The following is a 21516-nucleotide window of genomic DNA, read 5'->3' on the forward strand; positions in this document are numbered from 1 at the left end:
CACCTGTCTTAGATGGGGGTGTTGGGTGGCCGAATGGTTAACGTGTGCACGTTTGATCACTTGGTCTGTCATTGAGTCAAGTGGCATGGTTTTGAATCCCCGCTTGTACGTGATAAGGAGTAGGATTGCCTGTTCAATCTTGTGGGTGTTCTCTGGGTCCACCAGTTTCCTCCAACTGCTATACACCGATACCTGCAAACATATTATTGAAATTATGAGAGATACTATGCAATCACAATCCTGTCTTTTGTTCAACTTGCATTTTTGTTACCAATTTATTAGATTAACGTTTAAAAAAAAAAGTGATTAATTGTTTGGGGGTTTTTTTCTTCAGTATTACAGTTTGGTTTTATCACAATATTTGTTGCTGCTTTTCCACTAGCTCCTTTATTTGCTCTGCTTAATAATTGGGTTGAAATTCGACTGGATGCTTCGAAATTTGTTTCTGAAACACGGCGTCCTGTAGCAGAGCGAGCCAAAAATATTGGTGTATGGTACACCATTTTAGATTCTTTAGCCCAGTTAGCTGTTATTAGTAATGTAAGTATAAAGCATTGTATTTAAATACGTATTAATGCAGTGATCATGACTTCCATTCTGATTTCAAGCTGAAAGCGTTGAACACTTCGCTATATATCATTCTTGTAAAACTGTCAGTTCAGTTGCTAATGTCAGTGGGTGGGAGTACAGTGCTCACCCAAACATTCTGTCAATCACAGAAATTCAGGTAATCATGGCCATGTCAATTCCACTAAACACTTTGAACATAGGGGTCAAATTGATGCAAGAATCTTCAAATCTTATATTCCAATCTATAGTACAAAGAATCTCACTAATCACTAATATTATCAATATTCATATGTTTTGAGGAAGCGGAAAATAATATTTTGGTGTCTGGTTATATTAGTGCAAAAATATGATGCAAAAATAGGCACCTGAACTTGAGTTTTCACATCACTCCCACCTTAATAGTGTCTAATGTTATTTGGGCAAAAAGAACGATTAGCAATGAAATTCAGATACTTCTTTTGACAAAATGTATCTCAAAATTAATGTTATTAATTATTGCACTTACAAAATTTTGCTTTAATTTCATGTATACAAAATGATCTACACCAATTAAATGAAATAAAATTTTGTTTTTTCCAGTCATTTTTAATCGCCTTTACATCTGAGTTTTTACCTCGTTTATTATATCAATATGAGTATAACTGGGACTTAACAGGTTATACTAACTTTACACTTGCTCAAGCGCCAAATGGTACTCTATCACAGCCTTGCAGGTAAAATATAACAATATTACTTTAATCATTTAGAGGCATTTAGTAACTGGATAGAGTAATAAACTAGTATAACACATACTTATTGAAAACAACTTTTTATATATTTTGGCAAAGTTTTGATGAGTATGCTCTGAACGTTATCAGATAGGAATACGTTATAGTTTAATACCTCTTTATTGCTTAGTTATTATTGCATTTTGACTGGGGAGTGGCGGGTTGCACTGGCTGATAACCAGATGGTCTTTGGTTCCAAAGACTACATGGGGTGCAGACTACAGAGAAGGATGGATGTAAGAATAGGGATAATTTTTATATAAAATGTATTTTTTTATATAGATATAAAGCCTTCAGAGATGAGACTGGTCATTATACAATATTCTACTGGCGTCTTCTGGCTATTAGACTAGGATTTGTCATAATATTCGAGGTCAGTACATTAAAAAGGATTAAAGAGATGCCCATTAGAAAGATCTTCCCCAACACTTTTAAGAGGCACTGCTTGTTTATGTCATCTGCAGAGGATCCTAAATGTTACAAAATTTCCAAGTAACCATACTGAACGGAATTAATTCTAACGGATATTCATTTTAGATATTCAACTTCCATACTATTGCAAACAAATCATTAGTGGTTTTAAACAATTTTTTCTCACTAGACAAAATTGTTTGTTTTTAAATGTGAGAATCTGCTTTTTTGATCAATTGCTTAAGTAAGGATGAAAAGCTACGACAAATTATCTTTTAGTTTGATGAGCGGACAAACATGGTTGTAATTGTATGATATATTTCAGCATGTGGTGTTTGGTGTATGTAGATTAATAGATTTATTGGTACCGGATGTACCAGAAACATTAGAATTAAAGATAAAACGAGAAAGATACCTGGCTAAACAAGCTTTAGCAGATACAGAAACTATGATGATGGTAAGTATAATAGGACATGCTTGTTGGGTTTCAGCCATTGCTCCAAGATTCTTTTCTACCATTTGTAGCTTAGTCAGAATTATTGTTCCATTTGGATATTGAGTACGGATGCATAGCATGCACCGGTAGCCATGGTCGATCAGAGAGTATTGCATTGACTCTCCAACCTGGTTCAATCCCTGTGATGGCTGAGAACTAGCTCATCAATTTTTAGACTTGTTTCCCCTTGTCATTGGTTTAGGATGGAGACTCACCAACTAGCTAGTCCAATCCCGGTGAAGGCTGAGAACGTAACTCAACGAATTTTAGCTAGGATGTAGCGTCTGGCAAGGAAAGCCTCTAGTTATTTGGATGTGACAAAAAAAAAGTGGTTTCCTGTGTATACCATTGACGACATGTTAAAGATCCCCCGACTGGAGAATAGGCTTGTCTGTGATGTCACCGCGGTGGAAGCGGACGTAAAATACAACTAACACACACACAGAATAGGTTGTATCATTGCTGTCATGGCACAGTGCATAGTTATGCCTGTCTTCTTTAGCTCTGTTGGTGTAGAAAAGTAAGACTGTGGCAGTGTAAACTTCCAAAGACTGGACAGAAACTGACAGTTAAACACAGTAGAAAGCCGAAGGTTGTTTGTTACCTGCCTAGAATAGACTTGTATAGATCAATACCATACTTTAATTGGGAAAAGATTATGTATTATACTATATATTGTGTAATATTTTTCTAGATGTTTGATGAGTTTGGTGAACAGGTATATAATATGACTAATACATTTATAATAGAATTAACATAGTCTTAATTCTCACTTTGTTCTAAAATAATAACATCATAATTTAGTATAGAATATTTTTATGATCTTACCAGTAGCCTACTCCATTTAATTTATAGATTGTGAATAGATCCCCTCCCTCCCCTGATTATTACATAGATTTAAACTGTCATATTACAAGTAATATAATTTATTGCTTCAATTTAAATACTATAGTTCAGAATACAATATTTTATTACAAACCATTTCAAATACCTTTTATCTTAGAAACCATTTGAAATACCATGTATCTAAGAAACCATTTATCGGAGAAATACCATTTATTAGAGAAATACCATTTATTGGAGAAATACCATGTATTGGAGAAATACCATTTATGGGAAAAATACCATTTATCTTACAAATTATTTGAACTACTGTTTATCTTACAAACCTTTTGAATTACCATTTATCTTACAAATTATTTGAATTACCATTTATCTTAGAAACCGTTTGAAGTACCATTTATCTTACAAACCGTTTGAAGTACCATTTATCTTACAAACTGTTTGAAGTACCATTTATCTTACAAACCGTTTGAAGTACCATTTCTCTTAGAAACCGTTTGAAGTACCATTTATCTTACAAATCATTTGAAATACCACTTTAATCACAAATCATTTGAAATACCACTTTTATCACAAATCATTTGAAATACCATTTTTATCACAAATCATTTGAAGTACCATTTTTATCACAAATCATTTGAAATATGATATGATATTTAGATATGATATTTTGCTACACATTATTAAGTAGTTTTTGTTAGCTTACTTAGAATATTAGAATTTTTTAATTATTAGAACAGGGTTTATTCAAATTTCTTGATACCATTTATTTTAATATCATTTAATTTGTTGATTTCATGAGCATATGTTTATAACCGTAACCCCAAACACAGAAATTTGCTAAATTGTACCGGATCATAGCAAATATTTTACCTGGTACCAGTAATAGAAAAATTTTGCATTTTTTAACCTTGATAAAACTCATCAATAATTTTACTAATAAGCACAATAATACTTATATTAACTGCTTTGTTTTAAGTTAACAGAGCACATAGTATGATTTTCAGTTTGAGGGGACCACCTTTGCCTTCTGATTTGGATGGTAATTGATTGAAGCATGTCATATCTCAATAATTTATACTACAGGATCAGAATTAATTATTAGTTATAAGGGTAGTAAACAAATAATTTTCCAAAAAAATGATCATAAAGCAGATTGTAGAACAGTTACTATATATTATGAGTAATGGTTTATTTAGAATAAACATAGTTGGGTTGAGAGGTTTATACATATGATATATTTTACAACAAATAGCCACAGTAAAGACTTTTATTGTATATGACCCAGTCAGATGTTAATGTCTCGGAGTAAAAGTTTGCTCAGTTGATTTAACAGAAATAAATTGTAATATAATGATTTATAATCTGTTTATTACAGCTGACGAAAGAAGGTGATGAAGATGAAGGTACTGGTGATGTCAATCTTAAAGTTCCAGAAACAACCACATAACATTCATCTTAATTATTTATCCGACATTTTCTTCTTTGACTATTGTCCTTCTAGTCTTCATTAATAAACACTGCTCTAATTTTCATGATTTCTGAAATTAGTTTGACCCCCCAGAAAATGTTGGAGAGTTGGGATAGTTCAGTTAATAATGATTGTATCACAGGAAACCAGGGTGTTTCAGTCAGATTTGCCTGTTCGCAAAAGTAATTGGTATTCTTGATTTAATTTATAGATGGTCCATTGCTAGTTACAATGCTGACTATATTAAAGTTTGTAGACACGATACACGATTTTTAGTATAATGGCAACAACACATTCATGAAATCTTGCAAAATTAACCTTCCCAATTTGTTATTCCTATGATAACATATTTATGAGACGTGAGCAATATGAAGTCATACCCAAGGAATGTATTTAATGCATTTATTTTGTTCTCTTTTAATTTTTGTTTTTGTTTTTTTGACTGTTTTGAAATCCATATTTCAAAGAATCTTAATAATTTGTTAAATGTGTTTTTGAATTTATTTTCTTTTATTTCTATTTTGTAAGCTTTATCCATTTCTGTTAATTTTATGATATAATTTCTGTTAATCTTATAATTTGTGTTAATATCACCTTGCCATTTGTATTAATACCTTATCGTTTGTGTTAATATTATAATATGTTCAAATTATTATATCTGTTAATATAATATTATTATATCTGTTAATAAAATATTATTTCTGTTTTGTGATAATTTCTGAAACTTGCACCTTTTTTTTTTAATTTCATCTCACTGTTACCAAAACAAATAATCAGTATTATTTTATCTTATTTTATTATATTTAGTTATTTGAGATCTTGGTAGGAGGGTTCATATATATATTTTCTTTTTTAAGTAAGTGAGAAACTGACATTTGGTTGTCTATTTGTTTGATAAAATGTTAAATTAAGAACAAAATTGGTATAATGTGTGAATATAAATGAAGGCATTTTTTAATAAGTGATTGCTTTGTTAAGACTGTGAGAGAAACGGTCCATAACATGGCTCCTGTTTTGGTAATATATGACAGCCTTGACTGATTTATTGTGAAATTGAATGGCTGGCTAATTTATATCTCTTTCAAATTAAGGTAGAAGATAGTGTTAAAAGTTGACAAATTCTTTGAAAAAAAAAAGTTGAAATAAATGAATACATGTATGTGAAAACTTGAACAATGGGCAACATTTTGAAGTTAGATCCCTGATCCATAGTCCACTGTATTTGTTATTAGTTGTGTACAGATGTCAACATGCTTTATTAAATATCAATGCTTGCATGTATATTATGTTTATATATTTACATGTATATATAATAAATATTTTGAACATAATAATCTTAATTCATTTGTACTTATTATCAATATGATATTCAAGCACTTAAATCTACCTGAACTTTCAGCTAACATTTATGGGTAAGGAATTTACTTTGTAGAATAATGATATTCATTGATATTAACAGGCATTAATGGGATTGGTAACTTAATGATCTTTCTTTACATTTCTTTTTTGCCTTGATGTAGATCGATGTTAAATACTTTTCATTCATTGACTAATTAGTGCAATTTCTGTGAAATATAGCATATTAAATACCTAATCTTAAGGATGCATTATGTAAGATTTAGATACAGAACTGGCCGTTCTTTCTATAATGGTTCAAAAAAAGATAATGGAAATAGAAAGTTTTTAATTCAATCATTAAATGCTGATCGTTTTTTAATCTGTTTAAATATTGCCATCCAATGGTCCAGAGAGTTGATTGTAGGCTTGTAATGTGAATAAATGTCTAAATACAAATTTATCTATAATATTTGAAGCCAGAAAAAAAAGGCCAGCAAAATTTACTGCCTATTTAATAGGCAAATTTAGCTTTTACATAATGCATCTTTAAATACCCAATCTTAATTGAAATTAGACTCTACTTCCGTTTTGTTTATTTTTCGTTTCATTTTCCCATCAAACAAAAAAACAAACAGAATGAAATAAAGATTTGAAATCATCAAATTAGATTAATTATTTAATATGTATGTGTATTTTATATATATTGGAATTTATTTATTGTGTATTGTTATATTGGAGTTACTAACTACAACATTCCCATTTTACATTTAATTTTTTCAATTTAAATACTGTTAAATTTTAATATATTATGATCTTGTTCATGGTATCATTAAAACTATTAACTTTTAATATATTGTGAATTTATGAATGATGTAATTAAAAACTGTTGACTTTGTGAATATTTTATGACTTTTTGTGATGAAAAAAAGTTGATTGTTAATATGTTATATGTTGTTTATTTGTGTTATTGAAACGCTAATCATGCGTAATTAAATTTGTTGACCTTTGAACTTTCACATTCCTTAAATTAATGAAATAGAACTAGGTCCTTTACTTTTAACATTGCTTTATGTTCTCCCCATAACACGTCCAAAAACAGTATTGTGAAACTTTTAAATGAACATAAAAGGTAACCCAAATTCATCATCCTTTCTTGACTTTCTGCACATAAAACAATGTGTCCAGAAACAAGAACTTGAAAAGTAACCTAAATTCCTCCATTCTTTTAAATCTGGCTTCTGGTATATTGTTGTTACTTTTACAAGGACTGGCTCAGTCCTTGAATCCAATTTGGAATTACTAAATTAGCAATATTCAACATTTAGTAATTATGAGTTGAAAAGTTGTAAATATTATGTTTAGTAAACTGGTGTGTTTAGATTTTTATACCCTCCCACATTTTCATGTTGATGTATTATGCCGTCGCCCCTGTCTGTCCAAGTTGACATCCAACCACAATTTGTTTGTGGACACTCTACAAGTCACAATTTTTATCCGATTTTGATGAAACTTAAAATATAGGTCCATGTCCCAAAGATCATGGTTCATTTTTGATATTGGCATGTATCGGACCATAAATTCATGGATTGTGGCCCCTGATTGTACGAAAAATCATGTTTTTAGTTTGTGGACACTCTAGAGGTTACAATTTTCATCTCATTTTGATGAAACTTGAAATGCATGTTTATAACCCAAAGATCTTGGTTCCTTTTGATATTCGTAATTTCCTGAATTATGGCCCCTGATTGTTCGAAAAATTGTGTTTTTAGCTTGTGGTCCCTCTAAAGGCCACAATTTTTCTCTGATTGAAAAAAAAACAAAAACATTTAAATATATCACTGTTACACCCTTATGATGGATGAGTTCGAATTTTGTGGAAATCGGAACAAAACTGACAGACAAAATGGCATATCGCGCATATCTGAACTTAACTTCCTGGATTATGGCTCCTGAATGTACGAAAAATCGCTTCTTTCTTTGAGCTTGTTCTTTGTCCATCTCATGTAAAATGTGGGCGTATCTTGCATAGCAACCGCTTGTTGCTTTCAAGACATGATAAATTTGTTATGAAATTGTTTTTATGACTATTTGTAAATTAAATCTTTTGTTATCAGTATTTTTGCACATCTTTTCTTATATTCTCTTAAAACTATATTTCTGACTATTTTCTTGTTTTGTTTTGTTAAATTTTTCTCAAGAAATAAGTCACTGAGTTCTGACCACTACACGGGGTGCTGGCTTCAACATAAGACTTGATTACAGATGTTAAAATAAATTATATTACAAAAAAGATATTCGTTTCTTGTTTATTTATATGTGAGCTAGAAGTTGTAATAGAGTGTTATGTCCAAGAAACCTTATAGGGTTTCGCTCAATATTGTTCTGCCCTATTCCCACCATAAAAAAAAATCCCAAGTAATGCCCCTTGGACCAGTGGTTCAAGGTTAGAATTACGTCGGTGGCTTTTAATGGTGTATTTACTATGAACCTGGTTTATGCATCCCCCCTCACTTTGGAATGATAAAATAAAATAAAATGGCACTGTTGGCTGATCTGACTACTGGGCACTAACCGTAACCCTAACACAAAAGATGAAAAGATAGGTTGCCAGGCAACGAAACATACACCCACAGCAGCTAAATCGTCTGGGCAGTCAACAAGAGTTGTCGCATATTTTTACTTTTTTCGGTAATGAAACATTTATAATACACTAAAATCTGATTAAGAGCAATAACTTAGAAAACCATTACAATTTGTTTGGTGTTTATAAAGTTCTGCCCCATGCTAACGTTTTGTATACAAAACTTTTAATACTGTATCATGGATTTAGCTGTTCCAAGTCATAAAAATTCATTGAAAATCAATATACTTGTTTGTCTCAAGATCTTAAATTCTGTGTATCAATCTGAAGTCAATCCGATATTAACTTTGGCCTCTAGAGCGTCCACAAGATTTTTTGAAGTGATCAAGGGCCAGAACTTTGGCAGTAATTATCAGAAATCTTTGAAAATCAATAGGCTTCTTCGTCTCATGGCCTGAAACACTGTATATAAATTGTAAGTCAATCGGATATTAACTTTAGCCTCTAGAGCGTCCACAAGCAATTGTGGACGCCGGCCGGACGGAAGGGGGCGACGACAATATACGACCACATTTCAATGTGGGCGTATAAAAAGTAGTCAGATCAACCAACAGCGTCAATAAAATAATTGACAACCCAAAAAACACAATGCTTAACATGCAAGATTTAATATTTTAATTCTTTTAACTGAGCACTAGAAACTTATGTCATTGCTAATTTTCTACCACTGTAGATCACAAGTCCTCTCCTTGGATTATCCACCTACCTGGTATGAAGTCATGAACCGTTGAATAAGATGTCTATTCAGAGATGGCCTTGGCCCCATCATGAAATGAGTATTAAATTATTAAAATGAGCACTAATTTGTATCATAAATTTTCTAAAGAATAATGTTTATTCAAAGCACATAAATGATGACAATAAAGTTATGAATCTTGGACTAAGATGGTCATCCAGAGATCTTCTAGAGCCCCTTCAAAAAGTTTTAAATTATTCAATGACCATAAAGTTTAAATTCATGGGCTAAGATGGTTCTGGCATGTACTGGGTGTTACAAATTTTGTAAAAAAAAAGTAGTTGTTTATTCAAAGCACAAAAACTCCAATACAGATAGCAATAAAAAGAAAGAAAATTGTTAAAAGTTTAAATAATTGTTTGTAATCAAGATAGTATGTATCATGATTCAACTGTTTTCCACTCACTAGACGCCATTGTGGTACAGCTGGCCCTCTCTTTTCAGAGGATTTTTCGTTTGGATAGGGAATAACACCAGCGAGCATTTTAGCTTCTGCTGTTTTGGCAATTTCGGGAAGTTCTTTTAATGGTTCTGGATTTTCATCTGGTATGTCGTCTGGTAATCTTTCTGACATTAACCCAATGTCATTGCTAGGCCAGTGAGTCGTCATCCGCATGTTTTCGTAGGCCTCCTTTTTGGTTTGTAAACTTTGATAACTTGACCACGATTTCGGCGCCATACAGACGAACACAACAAACCGCCACCTGTCCTTGCAAGGTCGACCACTTAACGGTCGGGCATTTGCATGTATTAGTCGTGAATCCCAAAGAACCATTCCACCTTTAGGAACGGCAATTCTTTTTCTGATGCAGCCTGCTTTGTTGTACCATTCAGTGTCCGTTTTTATCAAACGATAGAAATCATTTAGAGCGCTTCTGATCCTAGCTCTTGGGGACTGCTCAAAGAAGTCATTATGGAGTTTGTGTGAGCCTTCGAGAACCTCTAAAGTCCAATCCTGTTCATCAGCTTCTTCCAGATAGACACCGGATTGATATGCATGCAGTCCATCTCTAAGATAGCCTTGATCACAGTGAAGCCACCCTTGATTTTCTTTGCAGAAGCCGTTTAGTACATCATTGGGGTCGTCAAGTTCTTCTGGGGGACGAGCAACAGCAACTGCATCATAGCTTGAAAGAAGTTGATCCGTTTTCCACACTTCTTCAAAAACTCTTTTAGACGCAAGTCGGACCTTCCACGACGGTTCCATGTGAGCTATCTTGTATCGTTGTATACATGAATACATGTTGTGTGGCCATCGTCCATTTTTAAACTGCTTTAGCCAATCTTTGTATTGGCTTACATAGATATCACAGTCTTTGTGGCTGATAACATTTGGAACAACTGTATAACCTTTCTCTTTCAGTTCCTGGAAATTTCTTTTTGACATCAGAGATTCCTGAAATTGGATAATAACAATAGGGGGTCAATTACAGAAGTAACAAAACAGAATACTAAATACTAAATTAATTTAATGTCTAAAAAGTTACAAGACAGGGGGTCTGGGCGCATCCCCCATAAAATTTTCAAAAATTTGGAGGTTGTCCTGAATAGGGAATACAATCAAAATAATTTTAAAAAAAACAGCTCGATTTTGTGGGTTGTCATTGTGAGAAAAAAAAACAGCGCGATTTTGTGGGTTGTGAATATTAAATTAAACACATTAATATGAATTTTCATAACAATTAAATCATAACCGTCGAAGCTATAGTTCACAACTGTTACATACTGTCCTTTTCGGGGCGTTTGCTGCCCTTAGTTATAATCAATCAGATGCTTTGGGTGGGGCTGACTCTTTTTCGGATTTTTGATGACAGCAAATAAAAGTTCGGTACATATATAATTTATTAGACTTATCAGAAAGCGCCCAGATGCATCGACAGATAAACGAATTTTCCACAGGAAAATTTCAAAACAAAACTCAGAACAATGTATGAATACAACTCAAATTATAAATTAAAGGGAATAGATATTAAACTTACCATTGTTTATCGTTATCCTATAAATGGTTTTAATTCTATACACATATGATCTATGTAAGTCGTTTGTTGTCTTTGCATTGGCAAGGATAGTTGATACGCGCTTATATATAATAATAATGATCATGTTATCAATGATGACGTGTGTTTTAAAATAGCTGGCCACGTGGATTTAGATGACAAGAAATTTTACATGTCACTTACAAACATGCAGTAGTTGACAATTTCATAAACTGTAATGCTAATTAAGGTTTTGTGTCAATTTTATTTTGGGGAAACTAGAAAGTACGGTTCATATTTAAGCTTACAATTAGTAATTTTTGTCGCTAACAGGACTCTAATACAGCCAAAGAGACGGACTCAACGCAAAAGAGGCGCGAAAACTTTTGAAAAGGGCATCATAGTTAAGGCACTATAAGACCTAAACACTGATCCTCTGTTTCATTTTTATTTTTTTATTTTTTAAATAGTTAAATATCTATTCTTCGTTTGATATTGCTAAATTTAATGTTTTTACTCTTTTAGCGAGAGTGTACCTTTAATAATCCAGGTTCTTATCCAACCAAACGGTAAATACGTGGCAAAAGAAAGGTTATCCAGCCACATAATCGGGCTATTTAGTTATTAGGAGATGTAGGTTTTAAAATGAAGTCAATGGTAATAAATAAAATAACACCATATATAACTCCAATAAAAATACAGTGTGTACGGTTTTTAATTTGAACGCATTTTTCAGTTCATCTAAACGCCACTAAATTTACAACTGAAAATCAGACATTCCAGAATAGTTATCGGGAACCTGCTGGTTTCACGACGGTCTGGACAATAAAGACTATTTACACTAAAAATGGAGAAGACGTGCATTACCGGCGTCGTTATCTTGCTTTGTTATGTTGCTGCAGCTATTGCTCAGAAAAGAACACTGATATTGGTAGACAATTGGTCAATCCGAGAAACGCATTCAACATTTTTTAGATCTCTGAGAGGTAATTTATATAATTTTTCTGTCTACCAAAGAGAACGATTTCAATTGATTGCTAAGGGAGGTAATCGAGTCAGTCATTTTTTTTCTGGAGGTAAACCACCATTAATTTCCTCATTGACTTCAATAATTCAAAGTCTTGTCCAGGCTCCAAAGTTATGATGTTGATCACCAAAATTTTGAGATACACAAACTTGAAGAGGCATAGGCCTAATACTAGGCCTAAGTATAAACTTGTAACTCTTATCAGTAATATCACCTCTGTTAGTGTTATCCTTTCCACCTCTAAATCATGATAGTCCCGAAATGACCTAGTTTGTGTCGAGTGGACGTTAAACCCCATTCCTCTCTCTCTAATAACTAAATCATGAATATTTACCCAAACCTGGCAGAAAATATTAATTCAAACCATCTTCGTCTCTAAACCCAAAAGAATCAACGAAAATGGGCATGCAAAATGGGAAAAGAGAGAGAGAGAATTGCTATAAATAGTGGGTTCCAAGATACTTATAGTGAAATATAATGGTTGTCTGCCTCCTTAAATGAAGAGGCATTGTCACTCTCAAGCACTGACACAGTCCCCTTCACGGAAACGAAATGAAACTGGTTTTAATGTCCTACATGTGCTGTTCTGCACCAACTGGTCTAATGGGGACGGTGGACGCCATACAATGTGCTCTGATAGAAATTTTGCATGGACAGAGTCAACTTTTATTTTGAATTCCAATGATCAAGGGTTCTTTTATGTGCACGACTGCACGCCAATGTCATGTGTACACACAGGACCTCATTTTTTTGTCCCACATATGTTGTCCATTGCCAGGTCCTCTGTCTTGCACCTCTAACATGGGGAGACCACGCCAGAAATCCTGATGAAGCTTCTTGTTTAGTACCGGTTTGAACATCACCTTTATAATGTATTAGTAATGTGACACTGCCTCACATAATGTCTGATAGCTAAATCGTAAAACTCAACACCGGTGGCATACCAGGTAGCCCTCTTCTATGACTGTAGGCTTAACTTTACTACTAGTTTCAGTGCAATCAATTCGGTCATAACTTTAAAATAAAGCTATTCTTTTAAAGCACCATGCTATTTCTTCTTTTTTTTTTAAAATAGATCAAGGATTTGATTTGACATTCAAGACTGCTGATGATTCTAATTTAGCGTTAGTAAAATATGGAGAATTTTTATATGAAAATCTCATCATTTTCTCGCCATCTGTTGAGGGTAAGATATAATTAGATTTAATTTTATTTGTCACAATATTCAGATTTTCTGATTAAATTAGTCTCTGAGTAGCAAGGTTCTACCAGAATAGAAATGGTATCATCTGTTTATTGATATGATTTGTAATTTCTCCATAGTCATGACATTTTTCGAGACTCACCCTACATCTATTATGTATCTGAATGCAATTGGAGATTTTCTTAGAGATAGTCTGTCAAATTTTAAAGCACACACACATCACATTGAAATCTCAAGTTGTATTTTTATGTATACCGTTAGTTCATTTTTGCTTGATCATGCATGCCAAGCAAAATGTCACTATTTACCAGTTTGAGTCCATTTTTTAGTAAATTTTACATGGCCATATATAAGGTTTATGGGCTAGATATCGGCCCAATAATATAGAGAATAAAAACCTTCATCTCTTGCTTGTTTTATTTAGATTTTGGAGGTTCAGTAGATGTTGGAGCCATAACCAACTTTATTGATGGAGGAGGAAATGTATTAGTAGCAGGAAGTTCTTCCTTGGGTGAGTTTTATATTTTATGATAAACCTTGAGATAACATATCCCAAATCACATACCACAATAAATCTTGTGTGGTTTAGGTATTTTTTGTCAACAATTTGCTCAATAGGACAGACTTATTTCATGTTTTCTAAAGCATTTTTATTATAGACAAACCAGGCCATAAACACCTGTCACATATTTTATCAGGCACAAATAATCACACAACATATGTATTATAATATAAACACGCATTAATTTGTGCCTGACAATGTCTGTGACAGGTGTCTTATGTCCAAGCCTGATTATAGATGTTTAATGTTTTATTGTAGAACTTTATTTAGCTATTTATACTTTTATTGTCTTGTAAATCAAAACTTGTATATTATATTGTAGGTGATCCTATTCGAGAGTTGGCAACAGAATGTGGTATTGAATTTGATGAAGAAAACACAGCCGTCATTGATCATCTAAATTTTGATATCAACGATGATGGCAAGGTAAAAACAGTATGAATTCTACTTGTATCTAGAGCGTGGGGGGAGGGGGGTGTTGCTTGAGTATTCTAATGTCTGTGCTTTAGATCATAAGGTCTGTCATTGAGTCACGTTATGTGGTTTCGATCCCATGTCTGTACATGACAAGGAGCCGGGTTGTCTTCCCAACTTTGTGGGTTTCCACAAGGTCCTCCATTTTCCGCCCACTGTTAAAGACCCAATGAAATGAAATTGTACCATGTGTTAATTCTAAAATAACCTAAGTTGTGTTTGTTTCATCTTTAATATTTGACACAAAACAATAGGGTGGTTTTTAAGATTCTTTCATAAATAATTTAACAAGTGTAATACAAAATTGAGAATTGCATATAAATTTAATACAATCTTGACTTACCTCTTATTTATGCTATGTATTTATAACTCATAAAATGTAAAACACAAAGGTTTTTTTTTTCAGCACACCCTTATTGTTGCTGATACTAATAATTTATTAGATGCCCCAATGATAGTTGGACAGAAAGCTTCTTCTCCATTCTTATTCAGAGGAGTTGGGTTAGTAGATTAATACTTTAGTTAAATAAAGCCAATAAAAATACATTACAGTTTATAACAAGACAGGGCAGGGTGGGGGTTGGATGGCCAAATGGTTAGCATGTGTGCGCTGTATCATAAGGTCTGTCATTGAGTCAACTGGTGTGGTTTCGATTCCCCGGTTGTACGTGACAAGGATTAGGGTCGTCTGTCCAACCTTGTGGGTTTTCTCAGGGTCCTCCAGTTTCCTCCAACTGCTAAAGACCCCTACGCACAAGCGTATTATTGAAATAAAATTAAACCATATGTTAGTCCCGAAATGCCTTAGTTTGTGAAAACAACCCCCCTCTCTCTCATATAACAAGACAAACAATATAGTTATTATTAAGTCTAGAGCCAGTGGTGTACTCAATTTTGTTTAAAGATAGTGTCAAGTGTGAGACCTTCCAACACTATCAGAAGGTCCCAGCTCAATTCCAGTGTTTGCTGAGGAAGTTCCCTTGGTAGTGGTGTGGGATGGAGAGGGCCTGCCATGGGAAAGCATCTAGTCAATCGGATGGGACAAAAAATGGTCCTACATATAACATCAGCAGCATGTTTAAAGACCCCTCACCAGTTAGAGTAAGAGTAGGCAGTAACTTTAGTCATTGATTTGTAACATCTCTAAAGCAGGTGGATGGTTTCTTTCCTTTTCAAATGATTACTTTAACATCAAGGCAACCTCTGTGTGTCCTTCTTTTTCAGTTGAACCATAAGAATTGATAAAAATGATAATTAAATTAAATATTGTAATTACATAATAGATATGTGTTATGTATTATTTACAGTATGGTAGCTGATCCTGATAATCCTCTAGTACTTGGTGTTTTACATGCTTCGTCTACAGCTTATTCTTATAATCCAGATGAAAAAATATCAGAGGTAAACATTGATAGATTAATTAATTAATTAATTTATTTAATTAAATGAGACATGAGAAAGGAGACTTGATTTATAGATCAAAACTTTGCTGTCTTTGATCGTACTCATTTTACGATTTGAATACTCTTAAGTCATTATTTGAATATTAATTTCAATTGAAATGTTAAATTTAAAGATTATTTATTTGTTCTTTTTTTTAATCCATTTTCAGATTTCTAGATAATATAAATCTTTCAAATCAATATATATCTGTTCTTTTATCTGTTTATTTTGTATTCCATTAGTTTTAATTGACATTGTGTAACGAATTGTAAACAACAGTTCAAATAACTCTGAAAAAGTATTAAAGGAATTTGTGACAAATTGGTCGCAACACATATTATAATGTAATATGAATATATTTAAACTGATTTATATTCAAACGTTTCCGTTTTTACTCTAATTTCAAATCAGTTATGTTCGGCGAAACACGCCAGAAGTCTCAATCAAATGGCAATCTCTAGCGTCTGGTCATTCCAGTCTACACCGATAGTATTTATTACGCAGTCTCTCCAGATAAAAATATGGCGTCACCGATTGACATGACTTGTGGAATATGTCTAGCTTTGTTCTTCAAGCCCCTTGTTACAAATGGCGCTGAAACGCATTATGGTACTCGATTCGTGTACCAATTGTAAAATGTTTATTTTGTTTTAAATATTGGATATCAGAAGCCCATCTTTTCCCGATAAGATCATATCATCAATGTTGATTTAAATTGACAAATAATTTGTGTTTTCAATGCTGAAGACTTCTGATGATATTGAGTTAGAGACTTAGCTACTTTAATTAGAGGTTGAATATTTGTGTGAGGACTAGCCGATTAGTAGTTTCTTTTGTTTTACTTGTAAATTTACTGTTAATATTTCTTCTGTTTTAGTTCCCTCATGCTGTTGGTAAAAATACTTTGTTGATCAGTGCTCTACAAGCCAGAAACAATGCTCGTGTTATATTTGTTGGTTCTATTGATTTCTTCAGTGATGAATTCTTCCAAACATCAGTTCAAAATGCCAACAATGGAAAGAGGTAATATGGAAATTTAATAGTGAAGTATTATTCTGCACCAAATGCAGTTAATGGGCACAGTATATCAGTCCACAGCACATAAACCTACTATGATACTTTTGACTTTTATTAATTAGAAATTTCTCAGATTTAATGATTGGAAACAAATTTTGGATTTTGATGACTGCGTCTTGTTTTAATTTATCATTTAATTTTTGAGATGTTTGCCTACTCTATTGTTTTATTGTTCTGATAAACAAATTAACCCTTTGAATTTGATCAAATGAACCTTACATCTTTTGATGAAATATTAATCATGTGCCCCTATGTATGTTTTTTTTTTTTTGCTACAGATTTGAGAAGTCAGGAAACCAGGAATTGGCCAATAACTTAGCCCTGTGGGTTTTCCGTGAGAAAGGTGTTCTCCGTGTAGGAACAGTTGAACATCATTTAAAGGGATCAAAGAAAGTACCAGCAGCTTATACTGTTATGGAAGAAGTGGTATGTTTATTGTACATGTATTAATCTTTATCTTGGTTCCTTGGAGCTGCAGTGGCTCAGTGATTAAGGTGCCAGCTAGTTAACCAAGAGGTTGCGGGATTCATCTGGTTGCAGATGAAGAAACTTTCTCTGGATTTTCCAGTGTGGTTTTCCTTGGCATGGAACAATTTCTAGTCATTTGAATGGGAGAAACAAGCTCCTATGTACATGTTGACATGCACGTAAAAGAACACAAAATTAACCCCATAGCACACTTTATGGCCTATGCCCGTATTCAATAGCCCAGTTGGTGCAGAAAAGGAGGATGTTAAACCTCATCTCATTGCATCCCTGTACCTAGTGATTCTGCTGTTTGATATCTTAATTGTATTTAACTAGGAGTAGACTCGTTGTCCTAATCTGTGTTAGAAAGTAAAATGATGTAACTCTGTTCATTGGACATTAAATGAACACGATTAAAGTGGTTACATCGAATAGTGATTTTAATATTCAAACAGTCCAAGTTATTATTAGAATGCTCTTTAAATATTTGATTCAATTTAAATCAATGTTTGAATTGTTATTGGGGTTTTTTTCTTTCAAATTTCTAGAAAATGTGAATCTGTATATAAGCAATATATATTTTCTATATCTTTTGTTTTATATTAGTTCATAGCATGGATTACTAAAATTTGACCAAACTCCAATGATTAGAAAGATTTATTAATTTATAAATACTGGCTTTGTGTATTTTAGGAATACAGTATTCAGATTGATGAATTAACTGATGGTCAGTGGAAACCATTCCAAGGAAAAGATGTCCAATTAGAATTTGTTAGAATTGATCCATTCGTTAGGACAACTTTAAAACAGAAAAGTAAGTTTGTTATAGAGTTTGACAACCATAAGAAAATAGTGTTTCACAGGGCCAGGTTCTTCAGTACATGTTGAACAACCGATGATCTATTCCCAGTTCATTCCTGATAAGAAAACTGTTTGAATCACTAATGTGTAGTTTAAGGGTTTGGAGACACCAAATGCTGCAAGAGGCCATCAGTCCGAATATGTATCAAAATATTGATACATTATCCTGAACATGATCATCATGGATGTCCAACATTTCCACCTTCTTGTATAAATAATGTACACTTGGAACATTGCCCATACCATTATTACAACATCAAATGATAACACATCTGTATTTTAAAAGTAGTTAAGATGATTTTAAATTTCACCGGCCTTGTAATCAGTCGATGAAAGTATGATCTGATGTTAGCCTGCATTTCTCACCATGTGTAGATGGCATTGTATATTCATCTGAACTTTCGGATATTCAAACAGATTGTCCTTTCATACATTAAACTAAACTATATTGTGTATTAGATGGGTTATTACATCAGTTGGTAATATATTAATGTAAATGATTTTATTTTTAGACATCAGTTTGTAATATATTAAAGTAAACTTTATTGTCTTTTAGACAGATAATTACATTAGTTGGTAATGTTTTAAAGTAAATGATTTTGTATTTTAGATGGGTTATTATATGTCAGCTTCAAATTACCTGACGTATATGGTGTTTATCAGTTCCGTGTAGATTACAATAGAGTTGGTTATACACGTCTCTTCAGTACCACACAGGTAACACATTTCACATATTTCTTAACATTAATCATCATTGGTTGTAACTACAGAGATATACTCTTATGAACAATATCAATTTGTTCCAAGTTCGAGCCACGGTGGGGGGTTGGATGGCTGAATGGTTAGCACGTGCGCGCTGTATCATAAAGTCTGTCATTAAACCTTGTGGGTTTTCTCCGGGTCCTCCAGTTTCCTCCCACTGCTAAAGACCCCTATGCGCAATCGAATTATGGAAATAAAATTGAATCATATGTTAGTCCCGAAATGACCTAGTTTGGGTCGAGTGGACGTTAAACCCAATTTCTCTCTCTCTCGAGCCATGGTGGCTAAGTGAGTAAGATGCTGGCTTGTTAGTCTCTAGGTAGCAGGTTCGATCCCAGTGTTGGTCGAAAAAGTTCATCAGGATTTTCCAGGGTGGTCAATATTTATATGTACCACATGCTAAAAGGTTCATATAGTGTGAAATATGTTAATACATATGGAAACCAATAATTTCTTATACTGCTTTATTTTGTTTTATTTCAGGTTTCAGTTCATCCATTGAAACATACTCAGTATGAGAGATATATACCTTCAGCTTATCCATACTATATCAGTACATTCTCCATGATGTTTGGTGTCTGTATATTTAGTTTCGTATTTTTACATTATAAAGAAGATACAAAAGATAAAAAAGAATAGAGGATTATTTTAAATTAATAATAATGTTTAGTACATTTTTTTAAATAAAAATTAAAATTTAAGTATTTACCATTCCATGAGAAAAATAAGTTTTTGTACAAAATATCAAAAGAAATGAGTAAATTGTCTGAAAGGTGGAATGTTAAAAAATAATTGTTGAAGACTGAAAATGTTTTAAGAATAAAAAAATTAATGAATAACCACCAGTAATTTCCAAAGAAATAAAGTACATTTTATGAAAGATTGTTTGTTCAAGAAAGTTGTTTAGGACTAAAAGTGTTTATGGAATACAAAAAAAAGAAGTGAGTAAATTCAAAAAGTTTGAAAAATAATGACATCAGAATTTTTACGCTATTAATTGTACTTTCTATCTCATCATATGTCATCAGAAAATAAAATATTTGGACTCTTGTATTCTGGCTATTGTGTTTGTTTATATCATATAGATAGACATTTGATTATTAATCATGTTTACTGAACATCTTATTTTAATTTAGCCTGAATTAATGGGATGGGATTAACTAACTTTTGTTTGAAATAGGACTGCAAAATGACATAGTTTTGTTGAAATACGGGGTAAATTGTATGAGACTGGTAATTATTTGCACTTTTTCTTTTATCCCTTTGTCAATTTTTGTTGACTTCTGGTCTAGAATCGAAGTGGAATTTTATTTTTCTGACAGGATTTTGTGAATATACATGATTTTGAACTTTAATGATTCGGAAGTAAAAAGATTTGAGGAGGCAACCTGCCTCCTAAAATGATGCCCCATAGAAACATACAAGATGTTCAAATCTGTTAAAAAAAAATTTTTTTTTTTTTTTTTTTTCCAAATAATTGTGAATAGTTTCTAACATGTTATCGGCAGAGAAATGGCAATGTGGAGAGAATTATAGGTCTGATTCCATAGTCAGCGGTCATGTAAAGTGGAGTGATCTCCCTCTAATAGCACAATTAATAAAACATTTAGAGGCGTGAGCCCAGAGGGTCGAACCTAGACGAACGGTGTACCAATATCTGACCATATAGCCATCTACATACTAACCTGTGATTTACAGAAATGGACGCTTGTCGGGGTTCAGTCCCTGGGTGTGGCCTTGGTGACGCCTAAAATGGGTTATACTCATACATTCAAGGTACCGGTCGAAACCAATTTTAAATGAAGGAGGAAACCAATTTTAAATGAAGGAGGACATCTCACTGAGTACGAAATTGCCCGTAACAGACGATTTTGGCCCTGGGATGGCCCAAACTGACACCCTAAATACGGACCCCAGAGGGCTTGAAAAAAGGTTCTATTCATACATTGGAGGTACCAGTTGAAATTAAATATAAAGGAAAGGGTATATCCCACTGAGTACGAAAATGCCCATAAAAGACGATTAGGCCTCTGGGATGGCTCAGACTGACACCCCATAGCCGAAGGGGGCCAAAAATGGGTTATACTCATATGTGCGGGGTACCAGTCAAAACCAATTTTAAATTAAAAAGTACATCTCACTGTGTACAATATTGTCCATAAATTTCGAAGTTTGAACGCTTCTCGTTTGTTTTTGAATGTTGATATTTAGATTTAATATATTTGACATTCAGTGAGTTACAGACTCGATGTTAAAATTTATGCTATTAGAAATTTAACATTTGAACAAAGTAGTCTAGTCATGTTTTCTAACTTGTTCTAGCCCACACTCTGAAATGTCAGTACGCATACCTCCTAGGAAAGCTATACTGGTTGTGTTGCGTGAATTG

At 33.0% G+C, this 21516-nt stretch overlaps 3 protein-coding genes across 5 annotated transcripts in view; 2 read left to right on the forward strand and 1 right to left on the reverse strand.

The window, feature by feature from the left end:
• LOC126828215 (anoctamin-7) overlaps positions 1–8188 on the forward strand; it is a 55911-nt gene extending 47723 nt beyond the window's left edge. For 2 of the 3 annotated variants that reach the window (XM_050557851.2, XM_050557852.2), the window contains 6 exons: positions 335–540; positions 1150–1283; positions 1620–1710; positions 2074–2205; positions 2939–2962; positions 4466–8188. In XM_050557851.2, coding sequence (XP_050413808.1) covers positions 335–540; positions 1150–1283; positions 1620–1710; positions 2074–2205; positions 2939–2962; positions 4466–4537 — 659 coding nt within the window. In that variant the 3' untranslated portion in view covers positions 4538–8188. The remainder of the gene's footprint in view (positions 1–334; positions 541–1149; positions 1284–1619; positions 1711–2073; positions 2206–2938; positions 2963–4465) is intronic. The other variant, XM_050557853.2, reaches the window with a different exon arrangement.
• A 941-nt stretch (positions 8189–9129) lies between these two features.
• Positions 9130–11348, reverse strand: LOC126827159 (uncharacterized). Its single transcript, XM_050556391.2, has 2 exons — positions 11253–11348; positions 9130–10669 (listed from the first exon to the last, which is right to left on the reverse strand). Exons 1-2 carry the CDS (start codon positions 11253–11255, stop codon positions 9563–9565), a joined length of 1110 nt encoding a protein of 369 aa, XP_050412348.2. The 5' UTR covers positions 11256–11348; the 3' UTR covers positions 9130–9562.
• Positions 11349–12061: 713 nt separating this feature from the next.
• LOC126827737 (dolichyl-diphosphooligosaccharide--protein glycosyltransferase 48 kDa subunit) lies at positions 12062–20180 on the forward strand. The gene is made up of 11 exons (XM_050557238.2): positions 12062–12235; positions 13352–13462; positions 13905–13991; positions 14365–14468; positions 14923–15017; positions 15824–15917; positions 16837–16982; positions 17315–17462; positions 18198–18318; positions 18976–19082; positions 19611–20180. Exons 1-11 carry the CDS (start codon positions 12097–12099, stop codon positions 19764–19766), a joined length of 1308 nt encoding a protein of 435 aa, XP_050413195.1. The 5' UTR covers positions 12062–12096; the 3' UTR covers positions 19767–20180.
• The last annotated feature ends 1336 nt before the right edge of the window (positions 20181–21516 follow it).

The sequence above is a fragment of the Patella vulgata genome, chromosome 7 (assembly GCF_932274485.2).
Source record: "Patella vulgata chromosome 7, xgPatVulg1.2, whole genome shotgun sequence".
NCBI lineage: Eukaryota > Metazoa > Mollusca > Gastropoda > Patellidae > Patella > Patella vulgata.

Bases quoted from the DNA above. Each gene is read 5' to 3' on its own strand.
- LOC126827737 (XM_050557238.2), top strand. From the start codon at position 12,097: ATGGAGAAGACGTGCATTACCGGCGTCGTTATCTTGCTTTGTTATGTT. The intron at 13,463-13,904 runs GTAAGATATAAT...TGTTTTATTTAG, and splicing joins TTTCTCGCCATCTGTTGAGG to ATTTTGGAGGTTCAGTAGAT. The intron at 18,319-18,975 runs GTAAGTTTGTTA...TTTGTATTTTAG, and splicing joins GACAACTTTAAAACAGAAAA to ATGGGTTATTATATGTCAGC.